Source organism: Cherax quadricarinatus, chromosome 7, assembly GCF_038502225.1.
Source record: "Cherax quadricarinatus isolate ZL_2023a chromosome 7, ASM3850222v1, whole genome shotgun sequence".
Classification (NCBI taxonomy): Eukaryota; Metazoa; Arthropoda; class Malacostraca; order Decapoda; family Parastacidae; genus Cherax; species Cherax quadricarinatus.
Genome location: NC_091298.1, coordinates 64067934 through 64095413, shown reverse-complemented (window position 1 = coordinate 64095413; position 27480 = coordinate 64067934). Strand labels below are relative to the sequence as shown.

Here is a 27480-nt window from a genome sequence, read left to right as displayed (position 1 = left end):
GTTCTAGTGGTACACTCTGTAATCATTATTTAACTACATGTAAACCACACAACAACCAAATTCTGTAAATTCAACATTGTAATCTTTATAGAGAATAAACTTTGAATTTGAATAAGCCTGCTGCTCAAGCAGAAATAAAAATACCAAAATGTTTACGTGTTTTGTTCATTTACTTTGTGGTAATGGATGTTATTAATGTAAGAAAATCTTTTTCAACAGGGACAAAATGTGTAAGGAAACGTGCCCAACGTTTTGGCTTGTGCTGAGATAGTGTCTTCTGGAAATCTACGACGATTTTACAGACTACACAGATTTGTACAAAGATTCTGAAGGTAATGAACATTGTAAGTTTCATACCCAAATTCAGTTTTTCACAGTGGTTTTTAGAAGCACACACACACTTTAACCTAGGAGCTGTATAGCCCTTGTGGCTTAGCGCTTCTTTTTGATTATAATAATAATAATTTAACCTAGGATAACTCTGTATAGCAAATGTGACTTATTTCCAGTGATCAGTTGTCTAGGTTTAACGTTGAATAACTTGACAAATCATTGATTTGTTCCCATTGGGGTTTCTAAATACTGTTACTTGTTAAGTTCCTGACCAAACATTACTTAACCTGACTGACTGAATTAGATTATGTTAATGGTTATATTTGCTCTGGGTTTGTGGATCCTTGGTGCCATAAAGGGTTGATGGAACCTGATTGACCGTTTCTTGGACCGAACTTGATTACTTCCCTTTCCCTGAGGTGCTATGAACCTCTTAAGAGTTTGTAGCTTTCCCATCCCCACTCCCATGATCTGGCTTTGTGGATATTTTTGCAATCTCGTACTAACACAGTGTGTTTTCAGGCTGGTGATAGTGCTGGCTGTGTAAAATGGCTGCTCTAGATCCTCTGAAGGTGTCAGATACACAGTATAGTTTTTTTCAGATAGTATAATACTGGGAAATCTTACATCAGTTTTCAAGACGGAGCTAAATTCACATTTCTTCTCTTCCTACATCTTCTTCTGTTGTATTCTCTCAAAATATATTGAAAGTTTTTGGGGCCTTGACTCCTGTGTCTACAACAAGCCAGATGTAAAGTAAAAGGACACAAGTGCAACTAATGTGACATTTTATTGTGGCAACGTTTCGCTCTCCAGGAGCTTTGTCAAGCCGTTACAAACAGTACATGGACACACAGGGTGTATACTGTAGGCTCAGAGTGAGGTGCAATACTAGTGGTAGTAGTAGTGATATAAGTAGTAGTAGTAGTGATATAAGTAGTAGTAGTAGTGATATAAGTAGTAGTAGTAATACAATATGTTAGAACAATTAACTTGCACATGAGTAAAGGATATAAAAGCTATACTTGGGAAACATAAAAATTGGTTAGACAAATATTTCTATTGGAGGCTGGATAGAGAAAGCCTGTTTCAATGTTCATTCTCTGTAATGCGCTTGTGTAGTATTAACAGGAGAGACTATGTGATGGCAGAGTTTACTGTTTTCAGGAGGATTCTTGCTAAGACTTCAGAGATGGTGAAGCTGCCTTTGTACACAGGCGTTGTTCAAGTTATCGTTCCTACATGCGTAAATGTGTTCATTGAGGTGGGTGTCGAGGTTTCTTGCTGTTTCACCTACATAAATCTTGTCGCAGCCTCCACAGGGTATAGTGTAAACCCCTGTGTTGACTGGTTTGTGGTGCTTGGATTTTGTTCTGGCTAGATCCTTTATCGAAGTGCTGGCGACTCTGGTGTTAGTACTTTAGAAACGTTCAGTGCAACCTGGCTGTTGGGAAGAATTATAACTTTGTTGGGAGTGGTGTTGGTGCATGGAGAATTAATGATCTGAAGAGCTCTTTTCTTGCAGTCTTTGATGAAAAAGGAAGGAAAATGTAAATCTGTGAAGGTTCGGTGAATGTATGTACATTCATCGTCAAGAAACTCGGGACTACAAATTTGGTATGCTCTTAGGAAAAACCCGATGATGATGCCTCTTTTGGTCTTGGTATCTTGACTGGAATAGAAGTGTGTGAGATCATTTTTATTGGTAGGTTTCCGATAAACTTGAAATCTTAGGCTGTTGTCTACTTTGTGAATGAGGACGTCAAGGAAAGGTAGCTTGTCATTGGACTCTTCTTCTAGTGTTGCACTGGTCGCCGTTGCCCAGCGGTGAGAGTAGCCACTCTCATTGCTGAGGTCCAGGTAATTAACCCTGGAGATTAACATAACATAACATTCTTCTAGTGTAAACTGGATCGCCGGTTCAACTGCGTTCAGCCTTGCCTGAAGATTCTGTACAACAAAACGTTTGTGAGTTATTACGAGGACATCGTCCACGTAACGTAACCAAGTGACGCTTGAAGGGATGATGTTGGCGAAGTGTTCAGACTCTAGGTGTTCCATGTACAAGTTGGCCAGGACGGCACTGATGGGGGGACCCCATTCCCATGCCGTAGGTTTGTTTGTAGAGCCTGTTATTGAAAGAAAAGCAGTTGAAATTAACACGGAGTTCAGTTAAGTCAACAAAATCTCCAGGAGGTAGAGGAAGATTAAGGTCCTGATTGACTTTACATCGTAGAACCTCGATGGCATTTGTGGTAGGTACTTTTGTGAAGAGGGAAGTCACGTCCAAACTGCTTAGTTTCTTGTTACGGATGGAGAGGCTTCGGATGCAGTTGAGAAGGTCGCCTGAATGTTTAAGATGAGCGGGGCTGATGGTCCCCAGAAGGCAGGAAAGATGTTTGGCAAGAACTCCGGCTAGTTTGTGTGGTGCACGGCCTATACCTGACGTGATTGGTCTGAGAGGAATATTATGTTTATGGATCTTGGGTAAACCATACATGTGTGCTGGTTTAGGGTTGCTGGGTAACAAGTACAGAAGTTTCTTCCCTTCTCTAGTGCATTTGAGTATTTGTCTGGTTTTGTATAGAAAATTTTTGGTGAGTGCTGATGGGTTCGTATGTAGACTGATCATTCAAGAGGTCCATCATTTTGGTGTTGAGTATGACGACTCCACCTCCTTTGTCGGCGGTGGTGACGATAATGTTGGGTCGTTGGCGAGGTCCTTAAGGGCAGTGATATATTGTCTGGGAAGATTAGAAGAAGATGAATGTACATACATTCACCGAACCTTCACAGATTTACATTTTCCTTCCTTTTTCATCAAAGACTGCAAGAAAAGAGCTCTTCAGATCATTAATTCTCCATGCACCAACACCACTCCCAACAAAGTTATAATTCTTCCCAAGAGCCAGGTTGCACTGAATGTTTCTAAAGTACTTTCACAAGCTAACACCAGAGTCGTCATCGCTTCCAGCACTTCGATAAAGGATCTAGCCAGAACAAAATCCAAGCACCACGAACCAGTCAACACAGGGGTTTACACTATACCCTGTGGAGGCTGCGACAAGATTTATGTAGGTGAAACAGCAAGAAACCTCGACACCCGCCTCAATGAACACATTTACGTATGTAGGAAAGATAACTTGAACAGTGCCTGTGTACAAAATCGAAATTCCACCAATCATCTCGTGAAGTTCAGGGACGCCCAACTAGTGATCAAAGAAACTAATTTCCGCAGACGCAAGTGCCTTGAATCTTCACTAATAGCTGTTTCTAATACAATTAAACAAAACAAAGGCAGCTTCACCATCTCTGAAGTCTTAGCAAGAATCCTCCTGAAAACAGTAAACCCTGCCATCACATAGTCTCTCCTGTTAATACTACACAAGCACATTACAGAGAATGAACAATGAAACAGGCCTTCTCTATCCAGCCTCCAATAGAAATATTTGTCTAACCAATTTTTATGTTTCCCAAGTATAGCTTTTATATCCTTTACTCATGTGCAAGTTAACTGTTCTGACATATTGTATTACTACTACTACTACCACTAGTATTGCACCTCACTCTGAGCCTATATATACCCTGTGTGTCCATGCACTGTTTGTAACGGCATGACAAAGCTCCTGGAGAGCGAAACGTTGCCACAATAAAATGTCACATTACTTGCACTTGTGTCCTTTTACTTTACATATTGTCGGTAATTCTACCAACTTTATTACAACAAGCCAGATATAAACAAATAGTTGATTACCACTGTAACTTGCTAAGCTATTAAAAAACTTTTCATCCCAGTCCCTGGACTCATTATGTACCTCTGTAATCTTTTGACTACTGCCCACAGGATAGGCATAGCATGCATAATGAGGATATTAAACTAAAAAACTACAACAAGCATACTGTAGGACGTTGTTTTATTTCTGTTGTGTTTGGGAAATGATTCTTGGGTGATTGTGCATTAAGTACACAAGACTTGCACATAGTTATCACATGGAGAGGTGCTCAGTGCCTCTGTTAAATTTGCCGGGTCTTGTTGATCAGATATTTGATTGTATTGTTTATCAGATATTGTGTTGAATTTATTTCCAGTCTTTTATTTTGGCATTAGGGCACCCTTATTTTGCTTTCAGAAAGCCCTGCCTCTAATTCAGACTTTTTTGACTGAAACTGATTATTACACTGACTTAAACTTTCATAGCACAGGTTCACCGTTCACATTACAGTAGTAATTTCCCTTTGTCAGTAGCTCCCATCAGCTTTACGAATCTAGTTCATTTTTTGATAATATTGCAGTTAGGGAGGGGGGTGAAGTGTTCTTGATCCAAGGAATCTGTTACCTTTCTCTTTCTTGAATCGAACTTGATTGTCTTGCATTCCCCATGCTCATCCTTCCTGGTGATGTCTGTCCCTCAACACTTCTATCTGAAATGCATCACATACCAGTGGTTTTTCTCTTGTGCTTAATATTTTATTATATGTAATGCAACTATATTTTGTATACTGTACAAAGAAATAAAATTAGTTTATTTCTGTGTAGTGCTATATGACCCACACAAGTTTAGCTTTCAGTGACTATATTAGGAATGCAAGCTGTTGCCTGCAAATGTAAAATATTATCAAAATATAATATTTCAGTTGCTGAATGTCAGTGAAATAGAGGCTGAGAGTTCCTGTATGTGGGACGGGGAAAGTAATACTTGATAAGAGTGGGTGAGACAGTGGCGAGGGTAATCAGGATTGATCAAAGAAATGAGAGGGGTAGCTCCTATTCCTTGAATCATGAACCCTTCACAGGCAAAGGCACTGTAATGCCATGTGGGACATTCATCATTATAAGAAGTGTAAAGCAGCTTAAGTGGAATAAAGACTGAGATGCTGAATCTGGTGAGGATATAGTTTTGAAATGGTTGGTGTATTTGACATATGAATGACAGAGGGAAAGGGACCTAAGTACTGGCAGAAAGTATGTATACAGGAGCCTGTTTTGTATGAGGGATAAAGGGGGCAAAAAGAGATTGTAAAAATTGTACGGTAAATTCTGTCGAGTACACCAGGTAAAATGTACAATGGACTTATTAAAGGTTTGGAATAAGAGCAGGATTGCAGAAGATAAAGGAAGGGTAGGGAATGTGTTGACCAACTGCTTAACATAAAGAATAAAATGGTACAATACCGTGACTGGAACAATTTACAAATAACCCACACATAGGAGAAAGAAACTTTGCCTGTTTAAATCCGACTTGGCCTATTAACTAGTTAACTGTCTTAAGTTGGGCCAACATCATCATAGTTTTTTCTATGTGCAGGATATTTGTGAGCTGCCTAATATATTCCCAGTACAAGCAAAGATCTGTTTGTTGCACTCATCTTCAGAAAATGGCAATGATCAGGTTGAAAGTGCAGTGTGGTAGATGTTAACATTATATGGAATAGGCACAGTAGGTTTTAAAATCCTGTAAAATGATTTTATGAGGCTCAGATTACAACATGGAAAAGAGGAGCTTAATTTCCAGTAACAGTATACCTTAAATATGAACATGTGAAGTTACCATGTTTGTTCACTGAATTTATAGAGTTGGAAAAGCAGTAAATATTATTTTAAAAGTCAGTGAATGTGGTATGAAGTTGTTTGCTGATGACAGTCCTTGTAGGGAATTATGAAGATAAGTTGCAAAAGTGACATCTCAGAAAGGGTTAAGTGTGAATAAGGTCTTGAGCATCCAGCAGGCATGTGTGAGCAAGTTATAGCATTGGATCACTATATATTATTATTATAATCAAAAAGAAGCGCTAAGCCACAAGGGCTATACAGCGGATCACTATATAGCCCTTGTGATTTAATTCTTTTTTTTTTAATTATAATAATAGCATTGGATTTGATGTGGAGCATGAGCCACATTAAAGAAAATCAGCCTGAACTGAAGGATTAGATGGAAATTATGATATACTCTTCTGGCAAGACAGCTAGAAAATGAATATCTTCTTTGGGTCATACTGCTGGTGTGATCAAAAACATGTACTATATTTTTTTTTTTTTATCTTATCAGTCCTCTTCCACCAAACTAGTGAGACCCATAGATAGGAAACATTTACCATCACATTCCAGATTACTCCAACTGAAACATCCACACTGCTTTCCATCTCCAGCTGGTCATTTTCCCTAAAACCCTTCATAAATGTTGCCTGGCTCACACTCCAACACTGATGCTTACAGGATATAAGTATAATATAATCACATTCCAACAGCATATCAAGCATTAAAAACCATTTGTCTTCATCTGCTCTAATCTAACACATTCACACAAGATTGCTGGATGCTCAATCCCAAAGAACACACAACCTCCTTTACCATTCCTAAGATAACCCTTCATTCTACCTGATATACATCTCATCTCTAAATGCCCAAACATCTTCAATAACTCCCCTATACTGTCTTCTAGTTTCTTTACTCTAAATTCTTTGCATATTATTCCCACCACACTACTTCAGAATATGATATTTCTGCTAATTGTAACCTCCTTACTACAGTGTTCAAAGTTCATGTCTTGCATTACCACTATACCTATATCCATACCTCCATGCTATGTATATATAATTTTCAAAGCAATACACAAAGGCTTATATAAAATAAAAAAAAAATCATTAAATATAGTTTAATTATTTTAAATTCTATCAATGTCAGTAAAACAGTTTGCATACCTACAGATAATTAGAAAACACCTCAGATGGCTAGGAAATAAAAGAAAGAGACAAGGATAAGTAGTCTCTTAAGGAAGTCAACAATTGTACTTCTAACAGCTGGCTCTGTCCATATGAACATAAGACAAATCTGTTATGAAGCAAACTATAAACTAATGAGCTTTACCAAGGATGCAATCTGAGGTTCACAACACTTAGGAATCACTTTTAAGGAGTCTGAGCACAGAGACCAAAGTTCCGTGCTGTGCAACATGGAACAATGGTTCCAGATTGCAACGGGATACAAAGCAATAACATTATTACAGAGGGGAAAAAAATAACTAGTGTATTCTTTTGTGAAAAAATACATAGAAAAGTAAAAAAAGCAAAATACTGTACATACAATCTACAACCATAAATTGGACATTTTAGCACAATGTAATTACATCAAGTATACAAACAGTGAGCACTTGAGTAATGTGTACTAAAAGTAATGTCAAAAATGCAAACCAAATGCGATAAATCCCATTACAATTAACAAATAGTGAGCGTCAGTACACATGGCAGAATATCACAGACTAGTAGGAAGTAAATGCACTATAATCCAAGAATTAGTAAGTTAGGATTCAAGTTTTTAAGTTGCTACCCAGCTATGATAGGAATACCTCAACTTTGAGGATGGCCTCGCTGCTGATGTCACAGGGAATTGCTCCGTAGGAAACCCAACAAAATGCAAGACCGCCATTTCCATGTAATATTTTTGCGAGAGGAATACTTATTAGTTATTTGCACCAGGTTATTTTCTTTGTAATCAAATCTTGCTACACTGCATTCAGTATGTGTGCGTATGTTTTTTTTTACACATGCGTGTGCACTTTCATGTATGTTTACGTACATTTCTTCAAGCACAAAGCCCCATCACATAAATTTCACAAGTATGAGCCGCTGAGGAATATTTTTTCCAACTCTTGGACAGTTGAGTCGTCAAGGTGTGAAGACAGAGCTGGGAGAGTTAAGAGCCAGTGTGTCAGCCATTACACTGCTACAGGAGGCTTTCGTTTCGTTTTAGTTCTGAAAAGAAAAGAAAATTACAATGTGCTCTGTTTTTTTAAAATGTAGTAAACACTATTTGAGTTGCATTTCTCAGTCAGCGTATAATTTAAATTCACCACGAGCAAAAAGCATAATTAGTAACATTCCAGACACCTCCAAATTTGCCAAACAATTTTTTAATTGACAAATTACTACAGTATAAATTAAGTTTGGGTATGGTTTTCCTCTATAAATGGAAATGTATGGTAATGGTTGATGGCACCTACTGGGTTGAGATGGATGGCTGTGGTTCTTGCATTGATGTGAAGGAAGTCAGTGGTTGACAATTGTACTGGAGTGTTCAGGTTTTCTGTAATGTACCTCTAGTATGGTTTACCATGAAATATTTTAAAGAACTAAGCAGAAAACTTTGTCAAAGATGACTGCACTGTTTAAATCTTATAAACGCTAGATATTTACCAAATTACATTGTAGGTGGCACGAGTTGTCCACTTTAGAATCCTGCCTACCAGTGACAATGCCTTCGTCTACTACCCGTTCCCTTTTCACCTGACACCAGTATATAAGCACCAGCCTTCCTGCCTGTGCTCCAAATTCTTCACGACTACGGTGCTCTTCACACCAACTCCAAGGCTGAGGGACTGATTACTTCATCTTTTATATATAGTTCTACTGTCTTGAAATTATGTCCTAGAGTTTGTATTGATAAAGCCACTGGATGGCAAAATGTCTACATTAAAGATACCCAGATGTTGCATATGTGTCTAATTTTCATAGATCCAATTCCCTAGATCAAGAGCCCCTCACCAACGTCAAGGAACCTTCCTTGAGGAGGGGGTTGATAGATGAATTTGGAAGAATATGAAAAAGTAGGAAATTAAAAGTGAATATAGTAAACAGAAAGATGATGATGGTAAAAGTCAAGGCAAACTGATTAAATATCAGATTAGGTCAAGTATGGCATTTGCAATCTCTGAAATGACAAGGGTAGTGAAGTTTAGAAAAGACTTGTTTGAGGAGGGAGAGGGTAAAAAGAAGCATCAAGACATTCACTACCACACAGGAATAAGCCTGTGATGACACCACCTTCAAAGTTAGTGTCAATGTATAAGTAGAAGTGAAGATTGTGTCAGTTGTTTGGTTTAAAACATATCTTTTGGTCAGATTTGCAGAGTAAAACATCAAGGAATGGGAGAGTGCTGTGAGCTTCCTCTACAAGTGTGAATAGGATGGAAGGCTCGACCTGGTTGAACTTGTGTTGAAGTGCAGGGATGTCTAATTTCTAGGAGTAATGACTAACTTGTCATTACCATAGCAGAAGCAGGTAAAAGAGGAGAGGATAATGAGGGGAAACCGCTTGACTTAAAGATGTTCTGTGTATAAGTTTACCAGCACAACACTTAATGGGGAGCCCCTAGGTTAAAACCTATGCATAGCTCAATGAGGTCTACAGTGTCATAGGCTGGCATTAGAAGGTCAAGCCCTTGACTTTGTAGACCTCATTAAGCTATGTCTTGGTTTTAACCAGTTTTTAAATGAAAATTCTTTCATCAAATTTTTGGGCTACCTAAGGGCTTCCCCCACCAAGTGCTGAGATTGTGAATTTATACATGGAACATCTTGAAGCCCAATGGGGTTTTCTCCATTATCCAGTCCTCTTTTATCTGGCTCCATGTTGGCAATATTTTCATCATTAACTCCTACAAGTTTGACATACTTGCACTCCAACACACTCGACCAGGTCAAGCCCACCCTCCCATCTTACTCACGCTCAGATTCAGCCAACAGCACTCTCCCATTCCTCACCGTCCTCTCCAAGTCTGACCACGAACTATGTTTTAAGATCAACCATAAACCAACACAATCTGCTCCATTTTCACCATGACACATACTAAATGTGGTGTCACCATAGGCTTCTTCCTATGTGTCTCCATATGTGCAGTAGTGAAAACCTTGAATGCTCATTTCTCAACCAAGTCTATCACCACCACCATGAACAAACCCCTGCAAGAGTGTACAAAATCACATGCAAAGACTGTGACAAATATGTGGGGTGAAGCATCCAGAAACCTTGACAAGTGAATTTCTGACTTCAATATGCTAGTAGAATCAGAGACTTAGATAATGCTTGTGTTTCATAACCAACTACTTTATTAATTTAAAGGGTACAATACTCATTATCAAAGAAGAGAGACCTCGAGATGCAGAATTTTACAATGAGAACTAATCAGTGTATCCAACAATGTCTAAGCAGGACAACAGCTTTTACAACATGGCCGAGTCACTCACTATGAAGCTTTTAAATCACCTCGTATAATAATAATTCAGAGGAACACTGCAATTGCCCTGTCAACACAAGCTAGGCAAACTCCTCACCCATTATCTCATATTGAACCTGCCTCTCCACCTTAGTGAGTTTGCCTATATATATTCACCCTCCCTCCCCTGTTTTATCAGTCTGTGACTTAAGCCCATTGCATTGATGAAACATAGTCTATAAAGGATTGTATTATACTGCACTTGTCATTCTTTTCCTAGCATGTCTGTATTTAAAAAAAAATTCTCTCTACTAGCCACGTGACTCACATGACAACCCTGGACTGAGAAGTGATCTTCTTTACAACTGTTGAGGGTCGTCCTTGGCTGTCCTTGCTGCGTTCTACCACCACCCGGTGCCCAGTTCGACCCTGCACTTCACGCTTGGCATTGAAGTCCTCACCTGTAGCAAGAGGAAGAGCCTTTAATCATTCATTTACTGTGAGGGACCCTGGTATAAAGTGTTGTCCTCTTCATATTCTCTAGTCTGTATTCCTTCAATGCTTATAATAATGTACAAATCAAGTCTTGTCTCTCTCTATGATAAAAATCTGCTTAATTAATATTAGAAACTTTTGGAAATAAGTCATTTTGACTATTTTGGGTTATCCTAGGTAATTCACAGTATGATAATTGTACTTGCGTACCTGTGCCTAAATAAACTTACTCTGTATACAGTTGGGGAGAGCTTCAGTATGTGCCAAGTGCATAAATTATTTCCCCCCATACTAAAATGTATACCAGTAAGAGTACAGCTATGTAGGGAATGTGTATTGTGCTTAGATGGAGGGTCGAGCCTGCACTACTCCTTGCACTGAATAACCCACTCAGGTTTGATGCTTTGCATTAATATACAGTGTATACCAAAGGGTTCAAGAGGAAGACCTCACCTCCAATGACCTCAAGTGAGTTGGTGGTCTTGTTGTTGATACCCTCTGTAGTGTAGGTGGTCTTGCCATCCTTGTCTGACACTGAGTGTGTCACGTACCGCTCTCCGTCAGTGGAGGTCTTCATCCTGCGGCAGAGACCGTCGTCTTGAGCTATCACCACTGCTCCACGACCCACCACATCCTGTTTTTGTACCTGCATCTCTTCCTTCTTTCTATGCTCGCCACCACCCCTACCATTCTTGCTTGCTCCTGTAACCAAGAGAATTAGTGAGTTTTGACACAATGCTGCAATAGAGTGGTGAGACACTTATGCAACATTCTTCAGTCCAGTACATAGAAGAATCGTGGACTGGACTGAAGAAGCTACTGACTGGCAAAAAAGTTTCCTCAACAAAGATTCTCTCGTATTGCACGAGTGTCTCATTCTTCAACTTTGTTGGTTTTCTAGACCATTTACATCACACTACTATATAATGCTCACCCCAAAGAAGGTGACACTGAAGTACAAAACCCTCAATTTAACTAACCTTGATATAATGGACTTTTATAATAACTGGGAAAAAAATCCACTGGGTAACTTGTACTTTTAACTCCTTTATTTCCAATGCTTATTAAAATACAACATTATTCTGGTTTAACAAACACTCGGACAACCTCCCTTACTAGTTCATTACATCGAGGGTTTATCCTACTGCATAACACAATGTAAATACAGTAGGGCCCCGCTTATTCGGCAGGTTAGGTCCCAGGCTACTGCCGGAAAGCAGACTTTACTGGAAAGCAGAACTCCATTTTTTTCCATTTATAAATGCATATAAATACCAGATAACAAGTTTACACTAAAATATATTAAGTTAGCAATAGAACTAGGCATTAAAAAGTAAAATACACACACAGTACACTCATTATTTACCTCAAAATATTTGTAGTCTTAATGTAGGGCAAAAGGCGAGTAGTATTTACTCTAAGAAGTCAGGTGTGGTGGCCCTCCTGGCCACCCAACCCACACACACACTATATTATGATGCTTAAAGCCCCCTAGAGTGATAAAATGCATATACAGTACGCGTATTACTTACCTTAAAATATTTGTAGTCTTAATGGTCTTAATGTAGGGTGAGAGGTGAAAAGTATTTATTTGTAGAAAGTCGTGTGGGAGGTATGGCATCCTGCCTGGCCACTTATACCTTCTACGACATTAAGCTCCCTAGAGTGATAAAATGCATATATAGTGCACTCATTAATTACTTTAAAATATTTGTAGTCTTAATGTAGTGTGAGAGTGAGTTTTATTTGTATGAAGTCAGGTTGGGAAGTATGGGTAGCCAGCCCTCACCTCCCCAACCACACATAATGTAAACAAACCAAACGAATGCGTCCGGTTATCATCACTTTACATTGTGTACAAGTTGTCTCCACATTGATACAGTAGAATAAATAAAGAGAAACACTCCCATTCTCATGTAACACCATTTTTAGAAGAAATGACACCCAGAGTGAAGGCATACAAAAGGAATAATTTTCTAGTTACCCCCAGTAATATTATAGTGACATTATCTCTGATGTTGGACAAGTTGCCTGGCTACCACAAGTTGCCTAGCTACCACAAGTTTCCTGGCTACCACAAGTTTCCTGGCTACCACAAGTTTCCTGGCTACCACAAGTTTCCTGGCTACCACAAGTTTCCTGGCTACCACAAGTTGCCTAGCTACCACAAGTTTCCTGGCTACCACAAGTTTCCTGGCTACCACAAGTTGCCTAGCTACCACAAGTTTCCTGGCTACCACAAGTTTCCTGGCTACCACAAGTTTCCTGGCTACCACAAGTTTCCTGGCTACCACAAGTTTCCTGGCTACCACAAGTTGCCTAGCTACCACAAGTTTCCTGGCTACCACAAGTTTCCTGGCTACCACAAGTTGCCTAGCTACCACAAGTTTCCTGGCTACCACAAGTTTCCTGGCTACCACAAGTTGCCTAGCTACCACAAGTTTCCTGGCTACCACAAGTTTCCTGGCTACCACAAGTTGCCTAGCTACCACAAGTTTCCTGGCTACCACAAGTTTCCTGGCTACCACAAGTTGCCTAGCTACCACAAGTTGCCTTGCTACCACAAGTTTCCTGGCTACCACAAGTTTCCTGGCTACCACAAGTTTCCTGGCTACCACAAGTTTCCTGGCTACCACAAGTTTCCTGGCTACCACAAGTTTCCTGGCTACCACAAGTTTCCTGGCTACCACAAGTTTCCTGGCTACCACAAGTTTCCTGGCTACCACAAGTTTCCTGGCTACCACAAGTTTCCTGGCTACCACAAGTTTCCTGGCTACCACAAGTTTCCTGGCTACCACAAGTTTCCTGGCTACCACAAGTTTCCTGGCTACCACAAGTTTCCTGGCTACCACAAGTTTCCTGGCTACCACAAGTTTCCTGGCTACCACAAGTTTCCTGGCTACCACAAGTTTCCTGGCTACCACAAGTTTCCTGGCTACCACAAGTTTCCTGGCTACCACAAGTTTCCTGGCTACCACAAGTTTCCTGGCTACCACAAGTTTCCTGGCTACCACAAGTTTCCTGGCTACCACAAGTCCTACAAGTCACCTGGCTACCACAAGTTGCCTAGCTACCACAAGTTTCCTGGCTACCACAAGTTTCCTGGCTACCACAAGTTGCCTAGCTACCACAAGTTTCCTGGCTACCACAAGTTTCCTGGCTACCACAAGTTTCCTGGCTACCACAAGTCCTACAAGTCACCTGGCTACCACAAGTTGCCTAGCTACCACAAGTTTCCTGGCTACCACAAGTCCTACAAGTCACCTGGCTACCACAAGTTGCCTAGCTACCACAAGTTTCCTGGCTACCACAAGTTTCCTGGCTACCACAAGTTTCCTGGCTACCACAAGTTTCCTGGCTACCACAAGTCCTACAAGTCACCTGGCTACCACAAGTTGCCTAGCTACCACAAGTTTCCTGGCTACCACAAGTTTCCTGGCTACCACAAGTTTCCTGGCTACCACAAGTCCTACAAGTCACCTGGCTACCACAAGTTGCCTAGCTACCACAAGTTTCCTGGCTACCACAAGTCCTACAAGTCACCTGGCTACCACAAGTTGCCTAGCTACCACAAGTTTCCTGGCTACCACAAGTTTCCTGGCTACCACAAGTCCTACAAGTCACCTAGCTACCACAAGTTGCCTAGCTACCACAAGTTTCCTGGCTACCACAAGTCCTACAAGTCACCTGGCTACCACAAGTTGCCTAGCTACCACAAGTTGCCTAGCTACCACAAGTTTCCTGGCTACCACAAGTTTCCTGGCTACCACAAGTCCTACAAGTCACCTGGCTACCACAAGTTGCCTAGCTACCACAAGTTTCCTGGCTACCACAAGTCCTACAAGTCACCTGGCTACCACAAGTTGCCTAGCTACCACAAGTTTCCTGGCTACCACAAGTTTCCTGGCTACCACAAGTCCTACAAGTCACCTAGCTACCACAAGTTGCCTAGCTACCACAAGTTTCCTGGCTACCACAAGTCCTACAAGTCACCTGGCTACCACAAGTTGCCTAGCTACCACAAGTTTCCTGGCTACCACAAGTCCTACAAGTCACCTGGCTACCACAAGTTGCCTAGCTACCACAAGTTTCCTGGCTACCACAAGTCCTACAAGTCACCTGGCTACCACAAGTTTCCTGGCTACCACAAGTTTCCTGGCTACCACAAGTCCTACAAGTCACCTGGCTACCACAAGTTGCCTAGCTACCACAAGTTTCCTGGCTACCACAAGTCCTACAAGTCACCTGGCTACCACAAGTTGCCTAGCTACCACAAGTTTCCTGGCTACCACAAGTTTCCTGGCTACCACAAGTTTCCTGGCTACCACAAGTCCTACAAGTCACCTGGCTACCACAAGTTTCCTGGCTACCACAAGTTTCCTGGCTACCACAAGTCCTACAAGTCACCTGGCTACCACAAGTTGCCTAGCTACCACAAGTTTCCTGGCTACCACAAGTCCTACAAGTCACCTGGCTACCACAAGTTGCCTAGCTACCACAAGTTTCCTGGCTACCACAAGTTTCCTGGCTACCACAAGTTTCCTGGCTACCACAAGTCCTACAAGTCACCTGGCTACCACAAGTTGCCTAGCTACCACAAGTTTCCTGGCTACCACAAGTCCTACAAGTCACCTAGCTACCACAAGTTGCCTAGCTACCACAAGTTTCCTGGCTACCACAAGTCCTACAAGTCACCTGGCTACCACAAGTTGCCTAGCTACCACAAGTTTCCTGGCTACCACAAGTCCTACAAGTCACCTAGCTACCACAAGTTGCCTAGCTACCACAAGTTTCCTGGCTACCACAAGTCCTACAAGTCACCTGGCTACCACAAGTTGCCTAGCTACCACAAGTTTCCTGGCTACCACAAGTCCTACAAGTCACCTAGCTACCACAAGTTGCCTAGCTACCACAAGTTTCCTGGCTACCACAAGTCCTACAAGTCACCTGGCTACCACAAGTTTCCTGGCTACCACAAGTTTCCTGGCTACCACAAGTCCTACAAGTCACCTGGCTACCACAAGTTGCCTAGCTACCACAAGTTTCCTGGCTACCACAAGTCCTACAAGTCACCTGGCTACCACAAGTTGCCTAGCTACCACAAGTTTCCTGGCTACCACAAGTTTCCTGGCTACCACAAGTTTCCTGGCTACCACAAGTCCTACAAGTCACCTGGCTACCACAAGTTGCCTAGCTACCACAAGTTTCCTGGCTACCACAAGTCCTACAAGTCACCTAGCTACCACAAGTTGCCTAGCTACCACAAGTTTCCTGGCTACCACAAGTCCTACAAGTCACCTGGCTACCACAAGTTGCCTAGCTACCACAAGTTTCCTGGCTACCACAAGTCCTACAAGTCACCTAGCTACCACAAGTTGCCTAGCTACCACAAGTTTCCTGGCTACCACAAGTCCTACAAGTCACCTGGCTACCACAAGTTGCCTAGCTACCACAAGTTTCCTGGCTACCACAAGTTTCCTGGCTACCACAAGTTTCCTGGCTACCACAAGTCCTACAAGTCACCTGGCTACCACAAGTTTCCTGGCTACCACAAGTTTCCTGGCTACCACAAGTCCTACAAGTCACCTGGCTACCACAAGTTGCCTAGCTACCACAAGTTTCCTGGCTACCACAAGTCCTACAAGTCACCTGGCTACCACAAGTTGCCTAGCTACCACAAGTTTCCTGGCTACCACAAGTTTCCTGGCTACCACAAGTTTCCTGGCTACCACAAGTCCTACAAGTCACCTGGCTACCACAAGTTTCCTGGCTACCACAAGTTTCCTGGCTACCACAAGTCCTACAAGTCACCTGGCTACCACAAGTTGCCTAGCTACCACAAGTTTCCTGGCTACCACAAGTCCTACAAGTCACCTGGCTACCACAAGTTGCCTAGCTACCACAAGTTTCCTGGCTACCACAAGTTTCCTGGCTACCACAAGTCCTACAAGTCACCTAGCTACCACAAGTTGCCTAGCTACCACAAGTTTCCTGGCTACCACAAGTCCTACAAGTCACCTGGCTACCACAAGTTGCCTAGCTACCACAAGTTTCCTGGCTACCACAAGTCCTACAAGTCACCTGGCTACCACAAGTTGCCTAGCTACCACAAGTTTCCTGGCTACCACAAGTCCTACAAGTCACCTGGCTACCACAAGTTGCCTAGCTACCACAAGTTTCCTGGCTACCACAAGTCCTACAAGTCACCTGGCTACCACAAGTTGCCTAGCTACCACAAGTTTCCTGGCTACCACAAGTCCTACAAGTCACCTGGCTACCACAAGTTGCCTAGCTACCACAAGTTTCCTGGCTACCACAAGTCCTACAAGTCACCTGGCTACCACAAGTTGCCTAGCTACCACAAGTTTCCTGGCTACCACAAGTCCTACAAGTCACCTGGCTACCACAAGTTGCCTAGCTACCACAAGTTTCCTGGCTACCACAAGTCCTACAAGTCACCTGGCTACCACAAGTCCTACAAGTCACCTGGCTACCACAAGTTTCCTGGCTACCACAAGTCCTACAAGTCACCTGGCTACCACAAGTCCTACAAGTCACCTGGCTACCACAAGTCACCTGGCTACCACAAGTCCTACAAGTCACCTGGCTACCACAAGCCCTACAAGTCACCTGGCTACCACAAGTCCTACAAGTCACCTGGCTACCACAAGTCCTACAAATTGCCTGGCTACCACAAGTCCTACAAGTCACCTGGCTACCACAAGTCCTACAAGTCACCTGGCTACCACAAGTCCTACAAGTCACCTGGCTACCACAAGTCCTACAAGTCACCTGGCTACCACAAGTCCTACAAGTCGCCTGGCTACCACATCTCATATTTATGTTAATTTATTCTACTGTGGGGTGTATTTAGATGGATTAAGCAAAATGTCTATATTAACATTTTATATAATATTTATTGCTCCTTAGAGTGATTATTATTGTGTCTTCAACTTCCAACTGTGTCCCATCTCTGGAACATCCTGTCTTTGTGTGTGTGTGTGTGTGTGTGTGTGTGTGTGTGTGTGTGTGTGTGTGTGTGTGTGTGTGTGTGTGTGTGTTACATGGTTTTTGGCTGAAAAGTTATTATTATTATTAATATGGTGTCTTCAAGACTAATAAGACACTCTTAGTGATTTTAATGTGTACCTGCATGCCAGCACAACGTGTAAGTTTACTTAAGTACAGGAACACATCCATATCAGTTATAATAATAATGTAGGTATGTAGTAGTCTGCCTGATCTACATAACTACACCTGCCTACATAACTACATGATATTTAATGTGGCCCAGAGCCATATTATTATCGACATGCCATGTTCACTGAGTGTAATTGTTTCTATCAACTACCTTTAGATGCCATCATAAACAAAGGGAGAAGTAATGAATAATTCATGCCGAGAATTGTAAATGAAAGCGTTATGTATTAAGAGGAGTATCATAGTTTTTTCCCTCCACCAGGCTACCACACCTCCTTAGTATATAAACATAAAATGTTTATTTTATATAATGTGTTTGTTATATAATTTTGAAGAAAATATAATGGATGGATTAATGAAAATGTCTATATTAATGTAAAATAAGAGTGAGTATTATTAGTATTACGTAATGTTTTCCCATCACCCGGCAACCACATCTCCAGAGCATATAAACAGCATGCTTATATTCTATATAACGTGTTTCTTGTATAATTTTGAAGAAAATATCAATGATGGATTAATGAAAATGTCTATACTGACGTAAAATTAGACATTTAATGTGCCCAAGAGTGATTATTATTACATAATAGAGAGATGTGCTCATGGAGAATGTAAACAAACCGGGTGGCGCGACCACTTGTCGTATAGAAAGTTTTAGTCATAATTTGAGATCGCCGTATTAGCAGAATGCCGTAAGCCGAAATGCCGAAAAGCGGGGCCTTACTGTATACAGTGGACCCCCGCATAACGATGGCATCACATAGCGATTATTTCGCATACCGCTTACTTTAATCGCAAAATTTTTGCCGCGCATACCGATTAAAAACCCGCTCACCGATTTTCGTCCGAGACGCGTCCAATGTGCGCCCTCAGCCAGCCTCACATGTGCCGCCCGTGCCATTGTTTACCAGCCAGCCTCCGCGGTAACATCCAAGCATACACTCGGAATATTTCGTATTATTACAGTGTTTTCGGTGCTGTTTCTGGAAAATAAGTGACCATGGGCCCCAAGAAAGCTTCTAGTGCCAACCGTACACCAATAAGGGTAAGAATTCCCATTGAAATGAAGAAAGAGATCATTGATAAGTATGAAAGTGGAGTGCGTATCGCCGACCTAGTCAAGTTGTACAAGAAACCCCAATCAACCATCGCTACTATTGTGGGCACCAAAAAGACAATCAAGGAAGCTGTTCTTGCCAAAGGTTTAACTGTGTTTTCGAAACAAAGATCGCAAGTGATGGAAGATGTTGAGAGACTCTTATTGGTGTGGATAAATGAAAAACAGCTAGCAGGAGATAGCGTCTCTCAAGCGATCATATGTGAAAAGGCTAGGAAGTTGCATGAGGATTTAATTAAAAAAATGCCTGCAACTAGTGATGATGTGAGTGAATTTAAGGCCAGCAAAGGTTGGTTTGAGAGATTTAAGAAGCGTAGTGGCATCCATAGTGTGATAAGGCATGGTGAGGCTGCCAGTTCGGACCACAAAGCGGCTGAAAAATATGTGCAGGAATTCAAGGAGTACATAGAAACTGAAGGACTGAAACCTGAACAAGTGTTTAATTGTGATGAAACAGGCCTGTTCTGGAAGAAAATGCCAAGCAGGACCTACATTACTCAGGAGGAAAAGGCACTCCCAGGACATAAGCCTATGAAAGACAGGCTTACTCTTCTCATGTGTGCCAATGCTACTGGTGATTGCAAAGTGAAGCCTTTATTAGTGTATCACTCTGAAACTCCCAGAGCGTTCAGGCAAAAGAATGTCCTCAAGGATAATTTGTGTGTGCTGTGGAGGGCAAACAGTAAGGCATGGGTCACTAGGGAATTTTTCTATAACTGGTTACACCATGCATTTGCCCCCAATGTGAAAGATTACATAACTGAAAAGAAATTAGAACTTAAGTGCCTCCTGGTGTTAGACAATGCCCCTGGTCATCCTACAGACGTGGCAGAGCGACTTTATGGGGACATGAGCTTCATTAAGGTGAAGTTTTTGCCTCCTAATACCACTCCTCTCCTGCAGCCCATGGACCAGCAGGTTATTTCCAACTTCAAGAAACTGTACACAAAAGCTCTGTTTGAAAGGTGCTTTGTAATGACCTCAGAAACTCAACTGACTCTAAGAGAGTTTTGGAGAGATCACTTTAATATCCTCAATTGTGTAAACCTTATAGGTAAGGCTTGGGAGGAAGTGACTAAGAGGACCTTGAACTCTGCTTGGAAGAAACTGTGGCCAGAATGTGTAGACAAAAGGGATTTTGAAGGGTTTGAGGCTAACCCTGAGAGGATTATGCCAGTTGAGGAATCCATTGTGGCATTGGGAAAGTCCTTGGGGTTGGAGGTTAGTGGGGAGGATGTGGAAGAGTTGGTGGAGGAGGACAATGAAGAACTAACCACTGATGAGCTGATAGATCAACTTCAAGAGCAAGAGGCCAGACCTGGGGAAACTGGTTCAGAGGAGGGGAGAGAGAAATTGAAGAAGTTGCCTACTACAAAGATAAAGGAAATCTGTGCAAAGTGGCTTGAAGTGCAAACCTTCATGGATGAAAATCACCCTCACACAGCTATTGCAAGCCGTGTTGGCAACCTGTACACTGACAATGTTGTGAAACACTTTAGGGAAGTGATAAAGGAACGAGAGGTACAGGCCACTATGGACAGATATCTTGTGCGAAAGAAGTCCAGTGACTCTGAAGCTGGCCCTAGTGGCATTAAAAGAAGAAGGGAAGTAACCCCAGAAAAGGACTTGCTACCTCAAGTCCTAATGGAAGGGGATTCCCCTTCTAAACAGTAAGAAGATAATGCTCTCCCCTCCTCCCCCATTATGATTCTTAAATCTCTCAAACCAACCTTTGCTGGCCTTAAATTCACCAATTCAATTCAATTCAAAGTTTATTCTCTATAAGGATTACAATGCTGAGTGTACAGAATTTGGTTATTGTGTGGTTTACATGTAGTAAAATAATAATTACAGAGTGTACCACTAGAACACCTAGCATGGCTAGGCATTTCGGGCAGACTTATATTAAATCTTAAGTTTAAAATATTACAAAATTATGAGGTAAGTTGGTATTATGGCTAAGTGACTAAATACTAGTTGTGAGTTTAGCAATGTGAATGCTTTTGTTTTGGCACTATACATAGTTTCAGTATTGGAGTATCACAGGCCAACTTATGACTAGTTAAGATTCATATTTATGATTGAGATTGATATTTCTGTTTATGGTTAAATGGGTGAGTGAGTGTAAGTGTGAACCACCAGGTGGTATTCGTATTATTAGTTGACAGGGTGTATCAGGGAGATAAGATGTTTTCTGATGGTAGTTTTGAAGGTGATGAATGTGTCTGCAGTTTTGGAATTTTCAGGTAGGGTGTTCCAGATTTTAGGGCCTTTGACATACATTGAATTTTTGTAAAGGTTTAGTAGGACACGGGGAATGTCATAGAGATGTTTGTGTCTGGTGTTGTGCCTGTGGGTTCTGTCACAACTATCAAGAAAGCGTTTTAGGTCAAGGTTAATATTGGAATTTAAGGTCCTGTAGATGTAGATTACACAGTAGTAAGTGTGGATGTACTGAACAGGGAGTAAGTTTAGATCTATGAAGAGTGGGGGGGGTGTGTTGCCAGGGATGGGATTTAGTGATTATTCTTACTGCGGCTTTTTGTTGGGTTATTATTGGCTTTAGGTGTGTTGCTGCAGTTGAACCCCAAGCACAGGTAGCATAGGTGAGGTATGGATATGTAAGTGAATGGTATAGTGTGAGAAGGGCAGTTTGCGGCACGTAGTATCGTATCTTGGAGAGGATCCCAACCGTTTTGTATACTTTTTTGGTTATGTGTTGGATATGGGTGCTGAAGTTCAGGTTGTTGTCGAGGTATAGGCCTAGGAATTTGCCCTCATTATGCCTGGCAATTAGAGTGTTGTCGATCTTAATGTTAATTTGCACATCTCCTGCTCTGCTACCAAACAATGTAGTAGGTTTTGTCAACGTTAAGCGTAAGTTTATTGGCTGTCATCCAAGTCGATATTTTGATCAGCTCCTCATTAACAATGGTGTTGAGGGTGGCAAGATTAGGGTGAGAGATGACATAAGTCATGTCGTCAGCAAAGAGAATGGGGTTCAGGTGTCGAGATATGTTTGGAAGATCATTGATGTATATGAGGAAGAGCAGGGGACCAAGGACACTTCCCTGCGGAACTCCAGTATCAAGTGGCTGTGTTGTTGATGCTGTGTCTTTAATGGTGACATACTGATACCTATTAGTAAGGTAAGATTTGAAATATGCAAGTGCATGGCCTCTTATACCATAATGGTCAAGTTTGTGGAGTAGGATGCCGTGGTCTACTGTGTCAAAAGCTTTTCTTAGGTCAATAAAAATTCCTAGTGGATATTCCTTATTTTCCAATGCTGTGTAAAGCAGATCTAGCATTTTTATGATTGCATCGTTAGTGCTTTTATTTTTCCTGAATCCAAATTGGCAGGGGTTGAGTATGTTTTGTGACGTTATAAATGAATAGTCTCCTGTGCACGAGTTTCTCAAAGATTTTGGATAGCAATGGTAAATTTGATATTGGCCTATACAGTGTAGTTGTTTAAATCTGTAGGGCCACCACCTTTATGTATTGGTGTAACCCTTGCCGTCTTGAGTAATTTCGGGAAGGTGCTAGTTTCTAGTGACTTGTTAAAAAGTAATGAGATAATATGCAAGAGGACATGGGCCACTCTCTTGTACAATAATGGTGGGACATGAGACAGATTCCCCGAGTTATTTTTAAGTGACTTTATAATCTCGGTGACTTCCGTAGGCTCAGTTGGAGTAAGATAGAAGGAATTTGGGAAATTCCCATCTAGGTAGTCCCCGGCATGGGCATTGGTACGTGGGATTTTATTGGCGAGATTAGAACCTATGGTTGAGAAGAAGTCGTTTATCTTGTTAGCTGTGTCAGTGGGTTGCAGTGGTGTTTCATTAGGTTTAGTTAGGACAATATTCTTGGTTTTTTTCAGTTTGTGGGTCCCTAGAATCTGAGAGAGTGTTTTCCAGGTCTTTTTTATATCTCCTCTTGTGTCAGTGAATCTACTGGAGTAGTATAGTTGTTTGGCTTTCTTTATTACTTTGGTGAGGACTGATGAATAGTGTTTAAGAATATCTTTGTGTATTAAGCCCTGTCTATATTGCTTTTCATATTGGTGTTTCTTATCAGTGGATTTCAGAATGGTGCTGGTTAGCCATGGGCAACCAAGCCGTTTGTTTGTGATCTGTTTTGTTTTTATAGGACAATGTTTGTTGTATAGTCTAAGTAATTTGTTAAGAAAAATGTCTGTCCAGTCATCAATACCATTGGCCTTGGAGAATTCTGTAGGCCAGTCAACAGTCTCTAGGTCAGCTGTGAACTTCCTTATTGAGGCCTCATCATGGAGTCTAAATGAGACTTTGTTGTATTCAAGTGGTGGTTTACTAATGTTTGTCAACACAACACAACACAACATTTTTTCCTGTTCACCTGGGTGTTAGTCAACTGGTGTGGGTCGCATCCTGGGGGACAAGTGGGGGGCCCTCGGGCAATTTCCATGCACGCTCAACCAAAAATTGAAAAATTATGGAAGTTGAGTTACATATACCGAAAAATAGCTTAACTCTTTGGCAACACAACGGTACCAGAATGAATGTTCTACGACATTTCTACAAGAAATTATAGTCATTTATATGAGGTAAGGTGACGGTGATATTGGTAGCGAGTCTGCTCACAGCCCATATATATTTTGGAAATTTTTCCTTGTTTTTTATCACTTTTTCTTGCATTATTCTTTCTAATATAATAAGTGACTATTTGGCATCATAAAACAGTAGGCGGAGATTATCCCTAGACTTAGAGACAACCAGGAACCATCTGGGAACGCTCGGCAGTGTTCCCGCTCCAGAGAGAGCCAGGAGAAATCACTTCATTATTACGCTATATCAGCTTATATATCAACTCTACGGCTTATTTATCTATCAGAATTGATCTAATATGATATAATAAACACTCTAAATAACATACAAACATGTTATATACTCTAGACTGAAAAAAATAGGCCATAATATGGCGAGAGATTATCGGGAATATTTCGATATAAATGAGTTACTGCTCTCCATGTCGTATTCTTTGGTCTCTGAGTAAGAGAAAACGGTGTTTTGAAGAGGATAACTGCACTAGAACATCAGTTTACTAAGAAATACACCCAAACAAATGCGATTTTTGCGATTTTTTTTTTTTTTTGAGATGGTGGGCCGGCCGGCGCTCCCGGCCAATATCTCAGAAGTAACTTATTCACCTAAGGTACCTATTTCTGCCTTTATTACTTAATTAAATGGAATAATATTCACAGAAATTGTAGAATAATGATTTCTCTATTTTTCTACAAGCTATTTTTGGAAATATTCCAAATACTTTCGGAGTTATGTGGGAGTAAAGGGCAGATTTTTTGCAACATTCCAGGAACTAACAAACTTTATTTTTTTGTGAAATAAAGATAAGTTATTTAGAGGAAAGTCGTTGAGGAAAATTCGTATAAGCATTGCTCTCTCAGCACCAAGTGTCCAAACAACCTTACGTAGTCCCATATAGGAATAAATCGCCCCCCAAGGGCATTTTCAGCAAATCAGTCCTTTTTCAGTCTTTTCTCAGTTGTCATTTGAGGTATATTTTTGATAAATATTTTCAAGAAAGAGTGAAAACACTTTGTCTTTGTGCACCAAAACTGGAGGAAATCGGACAGTAAACAAAAAAGCTACATTTTTTTGCCCGAGGCCCCCCCTTAAGGACCCTAATGGAAATAAGTTAGACAGTCCTCGATGACACACTGACTTTCTTGGGTGGCTAACCCTCTGGGGTTAATTGTTTCTCGGTATTCTCGATAAGCCACACCAACAACAGTCTCTCCATATCTTCGAGTAGTACAGCTGGCCATGGTGCAGCAGCAGCTGACTGTGGTAAGACAGCATTTCGATAGTATTTCTTACCCTTTTACCAGAGGGTTGGTACTAGAAGCTTTCTTTAGGCTCATGGTGGCTTATTTAGCAGTTACAAGCACTAAAAACACTGGAATAATACAAAATTTATCGAATGTATGCGTGCAACCGTCCGCCCTAGCTTGTAAAAAATGTCACACTAGCTCAGCTGAGGTGCTCAGGCCAGACGGACCAGACGGCCGCATTAGGGACGAATGATGTAAGTTGAGTTTTTCAACGTAGGTCAGGGTCAAATTTTTACGCTGACAAGCATTGTAAGTCAGTTTTATCGTGGGTTGAGGCCATCGCAAGTTGGGGGTCCACTGTACCAGATGTAAATATTTTAACAAAACTGCAATATTTAGTGCACAGTGCCCTTGGTACTGGTGAAGGGTTCTTGATCTTATGCATTGTAGCTATCCTTGGATGAGCTATATAATTCATACAGATTTATTGCATATTTTACAATATAAATACATGTATTCACAGATGTATCATTATTATTGTATTTTGCGGCTTATTAGATGCATTTTTTTTTTTCCCATAAAATGTCTCCAAAAACCACCCTGCATCCTATAAACTGAAGGTCAGTGAGGGAAGCTATAAGTCTCTATAAAATGTAATTTTTTGTTAATATTTTTGGGTGTCTGGAATGGATTAATTGGATTTACATTATTTCTTATGGGAAATATTGCTTCAGTTTTCATATGATACGGTTTTCATCAGACTTTTTAGAACGGATTAATCACGAAAACCAAAGTTCCACTGTACTTGCATTCCTGCCATATTCTAGTTGTTGCTTATCCTTTATAAGTTAAGTATATCCCTATCAACCGAATAGAAGATAGTGTTTAATCTTAGTATATTATAACATATACATAAATACTAGGTAATTTACACTATGTATGATAATTCTCTCTCCATAGGGGAGGTGGAGAAGAATCCTTCCTCTGTAAGCCATGTGTGTCATAAGTGGCGACTAAAATGCCAGGAACAAGGGGCTAGTAACCCCTTCTCCTGTATAAATTACTAAACGTAAAAAGAAGAAAACTTTAAGTTTCTTCTTTTTTCAGGTCACCTTCCTCAGTGGGAGATGACTGTTGTGTTGAGAAAAAAAATGATAACTGTACCTGTGCCTAAATAGACTTAAGGGAACTCTTGGTACTTCTTTTCATTTTACAACTGTGCAGAATGTATATGCTAATGAGAAGTGGTACTTCCCTTCATGTTGCAATTGTCCAGACACATTCTTTCAAGGGGGTATCTTGATGTTCAGGAACTCATGATTCAAGGAATTGGAGCTTCCCTTCCTTGGATCATAACCTAATTATCCCCGTCCTTCCCATTACAGTCTTTCACCTTCTTTTGAGTATAATGATCCACCACTACTCTCCCTCACAGATCCACTGGATTTCAACCAGGGCTCACCTGTGGAAGAGGCTTTCTTCTCCACCAGAGCTTCCTGGATCTGTCACCACCAGCACTCACCTGTGGAAGAAGTTTCCTTGGTTTCCGTCATCAGTTCTCCACCACCAGAGAGCCTCCTGGATCCCCGCCTCACCACTCTCCTCACCACACTCTTGCTGGTCCGCTGGCCTCCCTTCACCACCTCTTCAGTCTCATGGCTGAACTTCTGACCTTCCTGAAACCCAGACCAAAAAATCTAAATGCAGGAAAATTACACATTCAAGAGTACCTTACTCCATAAGGAAGTGGAGAAAAATCCATCCTCTGTAAGCCATGCGTATCATAAGAGGTGACTAAAATGCCGTCATCAAGGGGCTAGTAACCCTTTCTCCTGTATAAATTACTAAATTTAAAAAGAGAAACTTTCGTTTTTCTTTAAAAAACAAAAAAGTTCTTTAAACTTTTCATTTTTCTTTTTCAGGTCACCCATTGTCTCAGTGGGATGGCCAGGGTGTAAAAGTACCTTCCAATACACAGTAGATGTAGCCAGGGGAAGGAAGCAGGACTGCTTCCCTAGGACCTATGCCTATTAGGCAAGCTTGGACTAGGCCCTTTTCCACATTATAAATTAGTATTATATCTTACTTTTAGTAAATCTATAAAGGAGAAGGGGTTACTAGTCCATTGCTTCTAGCATTTTGGTCAGCTTTTACGACACGCATGGCTTGTGGATGAAAGATTCTTATTCCATTTCCCATGGAGATGAAAGGAAATAATAACAAGAACAAGAACTATTAAGAAAAAATAGAAGAAAACTCAGATGATTGTGCATACATATACAGTGGACCCCTGCCTTATGATATTAATCTGTTCCTGAGAGCTCATCGTATGCCGAAATTATCGTAAGGCGAATTAATTTTCCCCATAAGAAATAATGAAAATCAAATTAATCCGTTCCTGACACCCCAAAGTATGAAAAAAAAAAAAAAAATTTACCACATGAAATATTAATTTTATACACACAAACTAAAGAAGACATGCAGAGTTAATTCTCTACTAAGAATAGAAT

At 41.0% G+C, this 27480-nt stretch overlaps 1 protein-coding gene and 1 long non-coding RNA gene across 4 annotated transcripts in view; one reads left to right on the top strand and one right to left on the bottom strand.

Moving 5' to 3' along the window:
* Positions 1-216: 216 nt before the first annotated feature.
* On the top strand, positions 217-26540 carry LOC138852372 (uncharacterized). The gene is made up of 3 exons (XR_011391699.1): positions 217-344; positions 10638-10821; positions 26406-26540. It is a non-coding gene; the product is annotated as an uncharacterized lncRNA (long non-coding RNA).
* LOC128686942 (uro-adherence factor A-like) overlaps positions 6973-27480 on the bottom strand; it is a 214534-nt gene continuing 194026 nt past the window's right edge. For all 3 annotated transcript variants that reach the window (XM_070082630.1, XM_070082632.1, XM_070082631.1), the window contains 4 exons: positions 26493-26646; positions 11271-11519; positions 10651-10783; positions 6973-8082 (listed from right to left, as the gene is read on the bottom strand). In XM_070082630.1, the coding sequence (XP_069938731.1) occupies positions 8046-8082; positions 10651-10783; positions 11271-11519; positions 26493-26646 (573 nt within the window). In that variant the 3' untranslated portion in view covers positions 6973-8045. The remainder of the gene's footprint in view (positions 8083-10650; positions 10784-11270; positions 11520-26492; positions 26647-27480) is intronic.